Source organism: Pavona decussata, unplaced genomic scaffold, assembly GCF_977016875.1.
Source record: "Pavona decussata unplaced genomic scaffold, jaPavDecu1.1 SCAFFOLD_26, whole genome shotgun sequence".
NCBI classification, from domain to species: Eukaryota; Metazoa; Cnidaria; class Anthozoa; order Scleractinia; family Agariciidae; genus Pavona; species Pavona decussata.
Window position 1 is genome coordinate 3,554,895 of NW_028145449.1, and position 12,973 is coordinate 3,567,867.

A 12,973-nucleotide genomic window follows, 5' to 3' on the forward strand; every position below is an offset into this window, starting at 1 on the left:
ACGTGTCGTGTTGTGTGTATTAGGGAGCTTACGCAACGACGACGGCAACGGCAACGAAAACTTTACCTGAAAATATAACTGTTTCATTTGTGTGATTATTTCAACTCGCTCAACTTTTACAAAAAATAGCGAACTATCCAGGAACCAAATTGGTAAGAGTGACGTACAAGTTTTAAAAATAAAGAAAATGAAAAATTCACCGTCGTGCGTTCACGTTCTCCACAAAACCTTAAATGTGGTCATTTCACGTTGTTGTTTTGCAGAGGACGGCAAAGAAATGTACCAAATGTAAAACGCACGTGCTGAACGATTGTTTTTGCTCATTAAACCTATTGTTTTGCGGCGTTGTCGTTGCCGTCGCCGTCGTCGTTTCCAAAAGCTCCCTAATCTCATTCCGGGAACGACCGATCAAACGCACCCGGTAAGGCCGGTTTACACGCCACGATTGTCGGCCGGACGGTATCGGAGCGCAATCGTACGCGACGAAGGGCTAACGCTCGAAACGTCAGATCTCGAATATTTTTAGTTATCAACTTTATTGATAAACCTAACATTTATTTTATAGACACCCGGTTTTGACTTTGAATTTTGATTGGCGTAGCGGTTGCTTTGAGATTGCCGGCGTGACTTGAAAAAAATTTAGTTGCCATTGAAGCGGCCGTAAATCGCGTGTTCAAATATACGTACGATTCGCGAGATACTGTCGGACCGACAAAGCATAGCGTGTCAAGCGATCCAAACTCGTTCCCAGTTTCTCTCCTCTTCCCTAGGGACGAGAAGAGGAGAAACCCTGGGAACGAGGTTGGATTCCGTCCCGTTTTTCCCTGGGTGGGTGGGTGCGGGCACTTGTAGGCTATTAACGGCGGACTGGGACCCCATTCAAGGTGGAGTAGTTGTTTCATGCACAGAAAACCCAAGCTCACGGTCAGAGAAGCAAACAGCGAATGATACACTCGCTTAAAATGGCACGAAAATTGCACCTAAATTACCCAGATGACACTGTCAAGTCGAGGGAAGTGAAGTGTGTTTCCATATTAGTATCATGGGTGACAAGTTACTCCTTGATTTTGGCGCGAAATTTCAGCGTAAATTTATAATTTTCCATGTGAAATTACAAAATTGCTATGGCAACGTTTCCTATCATGTCTAAGTGCCAAGATGGCGTCCATATCTTGGCATTTTGAGGTGAATTTCTCATACAAAGGCCCTGTAGTATCTCACCGTGAGCTTAGGAGGCCTGTGTTTTATGCTAAAGAAGAAGGTCAAGCCCCGGCCGCTTGGGTAACCTGTGGGTAGCGTGCTGCTTTAGCTCCCCGACTTAGTTAACTAATGGTCTGAGCAGATTACATACTGTTTATAATTTGTACTTGGTAAATCATAAAGCAAGATCAATTGTTAATTTTTGATTAACTAAGAAGTTTGAACAAAACTAACTATTTTAAAATTGAAAACTATCACGAACGTGCCGGTAAATGGCATTCGCTGGCTTTGGTAGTCAACTGAGTACATTGTAAAACCAACAGAAAAATAGCTGGTATTTATAGTTGACACTTCGGTCAAATATTCTTCTGTTTAAGACGTAATGGACACTGAGACGTAAACCTTAATGCAATGTAGGATGACGTATCTCAAACCGCTGGTAACTATGATACCAGCCCTTAAGTGGACATTTAGGTGCATTTTACATGCAGTTCTCGGACCCTCTGAAAAGATCAACGTCAATTTTTGAAACCACATGTGGTTGTTCCATACTTCTATTGGAAACCAAATCATATGTAATTAATTTAAATCTACGTGAAGAACTCAGACACGAATTAAACTGAAATTTTAATGCCATTAGAAATTCAAATCTTAGCGCATTCTTTGTGATTTAAACTTACTACAACTGTAAATATTTTGGATAACCTGAACGTGGGAGGGGAAACAATCATTATTTAGGTTCCTTAAAATATCTGTCTATTTAAATGGTTTATCTTGTACGTACCGGTATTGAGGGAGAACTGAATTTAAATAGTCATAGAAATCTGTCAATAAAGAAACGACCAACTGACCTATGCTAACACACGACTTTCACCTTTTCAATACGACCACGTCCCTCAAATGAGTTTTCTTTTGGCTCTTATCCCTTCCCTTGTTTTCATGTAGGGAAGGACAGTTTAAACGGTACAACTTTGCTGTGCACGGAAAGCGTATAAGACGATTGATTGATTGATTGATTGATTTTGTGTAAATTAGAGAGGCAATTTAAATTTGCCTACGTACAATATCTACTCACGAAACGTGAAATTTCGTAAGATGAGGGAACATTTTTTACCCAGTTTAATCGTTTGCGCAGTCAGTATTGAATGACGAGAGTTGAGTACGACTTTTCGACAAACTGTTGTAAAATTTAGAAGTCGCTTTTTGCGCCATCGTTTTGTGTTAGCAAACTCGCTTTAGACGAGTGGAAGTTTGTCGAACGTGCTTCTTATTGATCGCCATTATGGATTGAATGTGCTTCCTCCAAAGTCCTTTCGCATTTGAACGAGGAAGTTTACATAGCATTGCCAGAATACCAACGCTACAGAAATGAGCTCACATAGAATTCCGGTTTTTCGTCCGCCATTTTTCACCATTGTCAAAATGGTGGAATAAATAGCGAGTTTTAATTTAATGTCCCTTGCTTTTATTTTAACAAAATTTTCTTTTCCGATATATTTACCTGATTCCAATCTTTATGTTTTGTATTTCAAAAACTGCAAAATGGAGCGAATGTTTACGTATCTGCCTTTCATGTTTTTTTTGTTTTTTTTTTCCAAAATGATGCTACTGAAACGACGCATCAACGACGAAAAGGCATGACCTCTGCTGGTCTATTTTATTTCCTCCTCCACTCCATGCTTTTTCTTTAACTAACTCTTTCGTGTCATTTTAAGACTTTGTAGGGCTGGCTTGCTGGGGAAGACACCACAGTCCCACAACACCATGCGCACTACGTTTGAGTAAAGAGGACAAGACAGCTTATCTCTAGGTTGTACTTTATTTAATTCTGTTTTTGTTCATCTACAATGGCCGACTCAGCTATTAAAAGAACATATCCAGCTGACTTTTTTAAAACATCAAACTCAAGTTTTTGGGCTTGCCCATGTTTTCTTGCTCCTTCCGCTAAATGCGTTTGCGCCTGGGAACGAGAGAGAGAGAGACGTAATATAACTAATAGTAATCAAAGATTATAGTGCGTCGCCTTAGGCCCTGAGGCACTTAGCTGGGTTGTATAAATCATGTTAAGATTACGGGAACCTGCAATTATAGTGGAAAAAACAATAGGTTATTGTTTGAGAACAATCGTTAACATCCGTTTTATCTTAAAAACGTTTTATGCAACCAGTCCCAGGTGTTTACAAGGCATCCTACCAAGGGTGCGGCGGGGGTACTGTGGTTCCAGTTACTTCTTAGTTTTCACAATGCAGGGTGTGTTTTTCTTCTTTATTTGTATTTTTAATGCAACCCTTATCAAATCAGACCTTGGTGATTTCGATTACAATATTTGTTCGGATTGAAGTGATCAAAGTACAATGTATTAATTCTGGAATTTCCAGGAAATGAACTGCAACAAACAGGTTGAATATTAATAAGCATTTTGGATCTTGAGTAACTACAACGACGGACAAAGACAAAAGAGAACAAAAGGTAAATTAAATGTGAATAGCGTCAAAATATTGATTAGCTTATTGTTCTGAGTGTCATATGACAGTTTTACCAAATCCAGTTTCAACAGGTTTTCCAGAATTTCGCAAGGATCTTACCTTGCCTTGTAGTTTTAGAAGCGAAACTACGAGACGCGCGCGCTGGGCATGATGGACAGTATTGGAACGTCAAAATGCTATTGTGACGTTTCAACATGGAACCGACATACAACCTCTTTTCTCGATTTGAACAGACAACGCGCGCGCTGTGCATGATAGACAGTATTAGGTCGTCAAGATGCTATTGTGATGTTTCAAGTTGGAACAGACATACAACCTCTTTTCTCGATTTTTCGCGCCTGGGAACATGCACAACGACTCGATTAGAGAGCGTCGCCTTTGTCGACACAACAAGAAATCCACTACAAGGTTTAAAAATAATCCCCATTCGCTTGCGCCAGAACTCGGGCTTCCTAACGCTAAACCGTAACACGGCATTCTCTAAAATATTCATTTCTGTGCTGGCTTGTGGTAATGCAATACTCCCTTTTCCCCACCCACCTTTGACGTTCCAACGTTACAGACCGCAGCGGTTTCTCGAGAGAATTTCATTTAAATAAACAGGCGCCGTTCCTTTGATTATTTTGAACATATGCATCATAAGGGTGTTACGTTTGTTTCACGCTCCTTGATATTAAACGCACTAGTTTATTACTTTTGAAGATGACAGATGAGCTATCCTGTTGGGTTGAAAGTTTAATATGCCGGTTTTCCCATTCCAAAAAAATACTGCAATATCTTATTATAACGCTTGTGTTAATTAAGGTATTTGAAATTAACGCAAATTGAAGGAAAAATTACTTCCAAATAAACGAAATTAACGCGAAGCAGGGTGTAAAATTTCAAAATGAGGAAAATTAACGCGATTAACACAAGGTGCCAAATTTACCGGAAAACTATTTCAATGAAGCCGAAAATATCCCCACTAATTCAAGGAGGCTTTTAAATACCATTGCCCATTGTTCTCGAGTATAGCGATTCAAAAAGTCTGGAAATTATAAAAGAGAAAGCGGAGGAGGTGTCGTTTCTATGGAGAAAGATTATAGACTCAAAATCTATCTTGGCTGAAATCCAAGAGGCAGATGTTGGGATTTTCTCCTCTGAGAGCAACCATGAACAATAAGTATTGTAAACGATTTACCCAGCTTAATTTGTGAGATATTCAAATACCGAAAGCTATTGTTTTCTTAATGTAAAGAAAGTCTGGACTGGATCCGGAATTTAGGATTAAAATGATGGAAATTAAGGTCGTGGAAATGAACTTCAAAAATTATCTCGACTTAAATTAACGCGAATTTTTACAATTTGCGTTATTTTAATGGAGCGTTAATTTCCTGTAATGAGGTAATCAAAAAGTGGCTCAGTGTCTTTAAAACACTCGTTACACCGCTGAGTACTAAAATTCCAAAAAGGAAATTAATCAATTTTTCACCCTATCAATTTACCACAGTTTGCTTCTTCCCTCCGCCAGAAGAGCCATTTATGTAGAGGGCTGTACTTTTACAGATTATCATAACTCTTTGGTTTGCTCCAATTAACAAATATTCTTCAGTATATTTAAGTGGACCAAATATCAGACTTTGGGAAACTCTACACTATCGAGTTTTCTAAGATTCGAGATGGACGGACAGACGGACGGACGGACAGGTGGTTGGATAGATTAGATGAATATTAGCGACCTTTGGACTTTCAAGAATGAACCTTCTTTGACCTTGCAGCCACTTTCAGTTTGATTATCTGTTCCATTTGAGAACACTCAACAACAAAAAAAAACATTTAATTAAGTTAAAACTAAACCTGACTGAACAATATTGTCAAACGATTTTTCTTACGTGATTATTTAGAAAACCTAATCTTCGGCCATTTATTCGAAATTGGGAAGATTCCACGAAAACTTTAAGCGAATGAATAACCAGTAATGAATCATTGTCTGAGAACAAGGTGTTCCAAACGTTTTTGTCATCCTTAACTAGTTATCCTGTTTAGCTGTTGATTGAGGGTTTGTTTGATTTCCTCCAGCCTCAAGTTTACAACAAAATATTGGGCTTGATCTACTTCACCTCCGACACGAAATAGTGCAAGGGAAGTATAATTTTAGCATGGCTTTTCCTCAACTCATTGCAATGCTTCTCGCACTTTTCGAAGCGATTGGTCTTCCAGGTAATTTGCTGGTAATAATGACGGTCATCTTTCGAAAAAACTTTCATGTGATGCGGTATATTCTCCTCGCCAGCCTTGCAGTGTCAGACTTGTTGTTTTTGATTCTCGTCAACTCTTTCCGCATCGCAAGCATAGCACAAGAAAGATGGCTGTACGGCGAAACAATGTGCTATTTGAATCCACACTTTGAAAGGTACTTCCACATTAACACAGTACTTCATCTGATGGCTGTGTCTTATGACCGATACGACTCCATCGTTAAATCGCCTTTGACATATAATGGCTCAGTCACCAAATGCAGACTGGCTGTCATAGTTCTCATCTGGCTAATCCCGATTGGAATTGCCATTGGTCCATTCCATAAATGGGGAGAGTACGTTTACAATCCAGACGCTTTTTCCTGCCAACAAGAAATAAAGTCACAGAGTGGTCCAAGTGGATGGAGAATAGCAATACCCTTCATATTCTCTGCAGTTGTCCCCTTAGTGGTGATGGTACTACTGAACTGGACGGTGTACAAGACGGCCAAACTTCAAGCAAACGCCATAGCCATCCAAATTGGAAGCCTTGACGGTTCTGAAAGCCAACAGCAAGATAATTCAAGACGAAGAATTACGGAAAGGAGAGCAGCTTTGGACGTCAGCATTATCATCGCCGCGTTTCTGTTGTGCTTTCTCCCTATCCGGATAGTAACCGTTTATGTACGGTTCTTCAAAAGCACTAATGTTCCATCCGAGGCAGTACTGGTCACATATTGTGTCTTCATATTCAGTTCCGTATGTAACCCGATCATCTATTCTATCCGCAAAAGAGACTTCCGAAGGGCAGTTAAGAATTTGTTGATACGCCGACGGATTACACTTCAAACAAATCCAAGCGATATGGACAACAGAGTGACTGTCACGATACGTTGAGACGCAGCGCTTACCACGTACAGAAGCCTCTACTTCAACTTTTCTCAGCGTCACTCGCCACCTAACTCCAGGATGGAGTCTTTTCTCCGATTCCAGAGATGGAACAGCACTGAACTCAGGTTCAGTTTACACGATGCATTTTATTCTAGTGCAATATCAACCGTAAGTCCAGTATTCTTTGAAAATAAGAAAAAATCGCATGAAATCAGCACAGTAATCGTACTAAGGTAACAAGCGACTTTACTTTAAGAACTGAATGGCCCAAGTGTCGAAAGGAGTTCAGATTTTATTGTTATTAGTAGCTTCATTCTTTTTTTTGAAGAAAACTGACTTTTACATTAGGCTTCAGGCAAGACTAAAAAAGTTCAGTTTCTCAAGAACTTGACGTGGTTTTGAGTTAATTAAAGGGTAATACTCTCTAAAACTTGCTGTACTGTTCTTATATTATTTTGTCTAAGATTTTACGGGTGTATCAAGACCGTAACGTCTATTTCACAATTTTCTTCACTCTTCTTCGCCCAACTAATTTTTTACAGCAACTAAGTTTGAAAGGAAAATAGGAAAAAATCGCATGAAATCAGCACAGTAATCGTACCAAGGTAACAAGCGACTTTACTTTAAGAACTGAATGGCCCAAGAGTCGAAAAGAGTTCAGATTTTATTGTTATTAGTAGCTTCATTCTTTTTTTTGAAGAAAACTGACTTTTACATTAGGCTTCAGGCAAGACTAAAAAAGTTCAGTTTCTCAAGAACTTGACGTAGGTTTTGAGTTAATTAAAGGGTAATACTCTTTAAAACTTGCTGTACAGTTCTTATATTATTTTGTCTAAGATTTTACGGGTGTATCAAGACCGTAACATCTATTTCACAATTTTCTTCATCCTTCTTCGCCCGCCTAATTTTTTATCGCAACTAAGTTTGAAAGGAAAATTTGCTGTGCCAGCTTTGCATAGGTCAGGTAAGCAAAGTATGAACAAAATATCTCGGTAGCCTGAGTAAAGAAAAAAACTTAAACCGCAGAACAGAAAGGAGGACTTCACTCTTACAAACCTGCAGAATCTGAGTCAAATCAGTGACGATAGAGTTTTATGTTCCTCATTTTGAAATCGCTGCAAACTGGTGTGAACTTGTAATGTATGAATAAAATGCGCACAAAAAAATTTATCCCTTGAGTTTTTATCCAGACCTTCACGTAAGTGTCGTCCTGCTCCGGAAAGGCTTGACGGCTTGACCCCACTGGCCTGAAATTTGGTCTAAAAAATAAGAGGGCCTCTCTCAAAGATCCGCCAGTGCTACTGCAGCACGTTCTAGTGACACTAGATACATTCCACAAATGACTTCATTTTCACCAGCACGTTGGATCAACTATATTTCGCTCGACCCGAATAGGTATGGCACGGTATATTCGACTTGACACGAGCTAGAAAATAACATTTTTTTAAAAAGGTCTCTTAACACATTGAAACTCCAAACTGTTCACTTCCTCGCTAATTGCAGCTTAAAAATAATGGCCAAATTTTCTTTAAAGCGGGTGCTGTAGTGCAGGAAAACCATACATGGGCAAGGTGAAAATGAAGACCTAAAGGAAACGGTCAGCCTGTCGACGTTTTCAAGTTCTTCACTTGTATCATACGATAAAGTTTATAAGAACTCATTGTGCGCCTCATTCGTTCTTTGAAAATCCACATGATTTCATTTTATCGGTGACCTAGAACTAATTCATGTATCAGCAAAATGTTTCGATATATAGGCAATTTCTTGATAAAAAAAAAAAAAACCCACAACCCTATGACACTTGCCCAAATCCTTGTAAAATCCAAATCCTCACTATTTGAAGGTAAATTTCCACGTGCGTCTGTTATCGAAATTGAACAGGTGGATTATTTAATAAAAGAAACTGTTGCGTTCCGACATGTTTACATAAAGTGCGAAGCGAAATCGTTTGATAACGGCGAGACATCATTTCCTTGGAGAAAACGTAAAATTAATATGCTGCACTGAAATCATTATAGATTTGAACAAAAGTATGCAACGCTTTAAAACACAATTTTCCCACAAACTAAACTTTCATTGTTATTAATAATGTGTTCGTATACAGTGCCTCAGCTATTAAAAGAACATATCCAGCTGACTTTTTTAAAACATCAAACTCAGGTTTTGGGCTTGCCCATGTTTTCTTGCTCCTTCCGCTAAATGCGTTCGCGCCTGGGGACGAGAGAGATGTAAACAGTTCTGGTGCGACTAATATAACAAGGACTCCACTACAAGGTTTAAAAATAATCACCATTCGTTTGCGACAGAACTCGGACAGTAAAGCGTAACATGGCATTTTCTAAAATATTCATTTCTGTGCTGGCTTGTGGTAATTCAATACCTCATTTCCCCCACCCACGTTTGACGTTCCAAGGTTATCAGGACCGCAGCGGTTTCTCGAGAGAAATTCATTTACATGAACTGCTGCCGTTCCTTTGAATATTTTGAACTTATGAAGCAGTTGTTGGAATTCTCCCCTCTGAGAGCTAACATGAACCATAAACATTGTAAACGATTTACCCGGTTTAATTTGGGAAATATTCAAATACAGTACGCCGAAAATTAAAAGCTATTGTTTTTCAGGTGTCAAGAATGGCTGGATTGGATCAAGAATTTGGTCGCGGAAATGAACGCTTCAAAAAATTAACAGCGCAAAAATGAACGTTCACAAAAATTAACTGGAATTTTTACAATTCGCGTTAGTGTAATGGAGTATTAATTTTCTACAATATGGCAAACAAGCCCGGTGTGGCTCAGTGTCTTTAACACACTCGTAACACTGAATTTCCAAGAAAGAAATTAATTAGTTTTTCACCCTAACAATTTACCACAGTTTATTTCTTCAGTGCAGAGCCATTTATAAAGGGGTCTGGACTTTTTCAGACTATCTTAACTCTTTGGTTTGCTCCAATTACCATATATTCTAAGCTGATTTTCCAAAAGGTGGCCAGAATGCGTCTTGCCTTTAACCTGAAAACTGAAAGGAAGTTCAAACACTTACGGTGGGTGTAAACTTGTGGGGGGTGGGGGGAGGGGGGTTGCGTCACCTGATACAGCAGCACACTACCCAGGGATCGAGTGGCCTTTGTGACCGATGGCGTTGAAGGGGTCTAAAGTGAGGGGGGAGAGAAAATGGCTTGTTTTGTTGTCACTACGTAATTTTTCACTGTTTCTCTGGTCAAAAGACTTCTTGGAGAGTGTTCAAACAAAATATCGGTTTCTTTTTGGGTGCAAGGCTAATCTCAGGCACCCTGACACAATCCAGTGCATGATGGTGAAGCAGACGAGGGAGCAGTCCTGCCAGCGGTGGATGTTAGAGGTACACAGGGGAGGGGTAACTGCCAGATGATGGTCCTTTAATTTAGTGGTGACTGAGCTCAGGCTACCTTTTGGAAAACTAAGTAATATGTTCTTCAGTATATTTAAATGGACCAAGTATCGAATTTTGGGAAACTCTACATTATGGAGTTTTGTAAGGTTCGAGATGGACGGACGGATGGACAGGTGGTTGGATAGATTAACTAATGAATATTAGCGGCCTTTGGACTTTCAAGAACTAACCTTCTTTAACCTTGCAGCCACTTTTAATTTGATTATCCACTCCATTTGAGCACATTCAACAAGATGAGTCATCATTGAATTAAGTAAAAACTAAACATGTGCATTAAGACTGAACAGTATTGTCAAACCTAATTTTTGGCCATTTATTCGAAATTGGGAAGATTTCACAAAAACTTCAAACGAATCAATAGCCATTAATGAACGAATCTTTAAGAACAAGGCGTTCTTGTCATCCTTAACTAGTTATCCGGCTATTTAGGTGTTGATTGAGGATTTGTCATTTCCTCCAAGCCTCAAGTTTACAACAAAATAGTGGGCTTCATCTACCTCACCTCTGACGCTAAATAGTGCAAGAGAAGTATAATCTCAGCATGGCTTTTCCTCAATTCATTGCAACGGTTCTCGCACTCTTCGATGCGATTGGTCTTTCAGGAAATTTGCTGGTAATAATGACGATCATTTTGCGAAAAAACTTTCATGTGATGCGGTATATTCTCCTCGCTAGCCTCGCAGTGTCAGACTTGCTGTTTTTAATCCTCGTCAACTCATTCCGCATCACAAGCATAGCACAAGAAAGATGGCTGTACGGCAATACAATGTGCTTTTTGAATCCATTGTTTGCCAGGTACTTCTACATTAACACAGTCCTTCATCTGATGGCAGTGTCTTATGACCGATACGACTCCATCGTTAAATCGCCTTTGACTTACGATGGCACGGTCACCAAATGCAGACTGGCTGTCATAGTTCTCATCTGGCTAATCCCGATTGGATTTTCCATTGATCTATTCCTTAAATGGGGAGAGTACGTTTACAATCCAGAGGTGTTTTTCTGCCAACAACAAGGATGGATGTCACAGAGTGCTTCAAGTGGATTGAAAATACCATTTTCCCTCGTATTGTTGGCTGTGCCAGTCCTGGTAATCGTACTCCTGAACTGGTTGGTCTACAAGACCGCAAAACGTCAAGCAAATGCCGTAGCCATCCAAATTGGGAGCCTTGATGGCTGTGAAAGCCATCAACAACGTAACTCAAGACGAAGACTTACGGAGAGGAAAGCAGCTTTGGATGTCGGCATTATCATCGCCGCGTTTGTGTTGTGCTTTCTTCCTACCTGGGTCGTGAACATTCGTCTCCGGTTCGTCAAAAGCACTAATGTTTCATCTGAAGAAGTACTTGTCAGATATTGTATCTTTACGTTCAGTTCTGTATGTAACCCGATCATCTATTCCATCCGCAAAAGAGACTTCCGAAGGGCAGTTAAAAATTTGTTGCTACGCCGGCGGATTACACCTCAAACAAATCCAAGCGATATGGAGAACAGAGTGACTGGCGTGATACATTGAGATGCAGCGCTAACCACAGTACAGAAGCCTCAACTTCAACTTTTGTAGCGTCACTCGCCACCTAACTCCAGGATGGACCTTTTTATGAAAGCTTGACATAAAATCCGAGTGTTTTCTCCAATTCCAGCGATGGAATAGCACTGAACTCAGGTTCAGTTTACACGATGCATTTTATTCAACTGTAAATCCAGCATTCTTAAAAAATACGAAAAAATCGCATTAAGTCAGCACGGTAATCATACCGAAATAGCCACTTTACTTTAAATGGTGAACGTCCAAGAGACGAAAGGAGTTCAGATTTTATTTTTATTTGTAGCTTCATTCGTTTTCAAGAAAAGTGACTTTTACATTGGAATTCCGGTAAGACTAAAAAAGTTCAGTTTCTCAAGAACTCAGTTGACATAGTTTTTAATTTAATTTAAGGGTAATACTTTCTAAAACTTGCTGTACAGTTCTTGTATTATTTTGTTTAAGAGTTTAGGGTGTATCAAGAGCGTAACATCTATTTGATAATTTTCTTCATTCTTTGTCGCGCGACCAATTTTTGTAGCAACTAAGTCTGGAAGAAAAATTTGGTATGAATCAGCTTTGCACAGGTGAGGTTAGCAAAGTATAAACTATAGATCTCGGTAGTTTGAGTAAAGAAAAAACTTGAAGCGAAGAATAGAAGGGTGAACGTCACTGTTACAAACAGGCCCCACTGGCCTTGGATTTGGTCTAAAAAATAAGATTGACTTTCGCAAAGATCCGCCACTGCTATTGTACGTTCTAGTGACACTAGATACATTCGCCCCATGACTTCATTTTCACTGGCACGTTGGATCAGAACTAGATTTCGCTCGACCCAAAGGAGTATGGGACGGTATATTCAACCTGATACGAGTTAGAGAAATTTAAAAATGTTTTAAAAAGACTTTTAACACATTGAACATCCAACTGTTCACCTTCTCGCTAATTTCAGCTTAAAAATAATGGTCGAGTTTTCCTTAAAGCAGGTATTGTGGTACAGGGAAACTATATATGGGCAAGGTGAAATGGAGACCTAATGGAAACGGTTGGGAACTCGACGTTTTCAAGTTCTTCAATTGTATCATACGATCAAATTGATAAGAACTCATTGCGCGGCTCTTTCGTTCTTTGAAAATCCCCATGACTTCATTTTACCGGTGATCTAGAACTAATTCATGTATGAGTAAAATGTTTCGATATATATGCAATTTCTTGATAAAAAAAA

General features: G+C 39.3%; 2 protein-coding genes across 2 annotated transcripts; both read left to right on the forward strand.

Annotated features, from left to right (window-relative positions):
• The first annotated feature begins 5,902 nt into the window (after positions 1-5,902).
• LOC146485589 (octopamine receptor beta-2R-like) lies at positions 5,903-6,799 on the forward strand. The gene has a single exon (XM_085103245.1). The coding sequence runs from the start codon at positions 5,903-5,905 to the stop codon at positions 6,797-6,799; it is 897 nt and encodes a 298-aa protein (XP_084959371.1).
• Positions 6,800-10,764: 3,965 nt separating this feature from the next.
• Positions 10,765-11,739, forward strand: LOC146485590 (octopamine receptor beta-2R-like). The gene has a single exon (XM_085103247.1). The coding sequence runs from the start codon at positions 10,765-10,767 to the stop codon at positions 11,737-11,739; it is 975 nt and encodes a 324-aa protein (XP_084959373.1).
• Positions 11,740-12,973: the final 1,234 nt, after the last annotated feature.

Coding starts and splice junctions, on each gene's coding strand:
- LOC146485589 (XM_085103245.1), top strand. CDS start 5,903: ATGACGGTCATCTTTCGAAAAAACTTTCATGTGATGCGGTATATTCTC.
- LOC146485590 (XM_085103247.1), top strand. CDS start 10,765: ATGGCTTTTCCTCAATTCATTGCAACGGTTCTCGCACTCTTCGATGCG.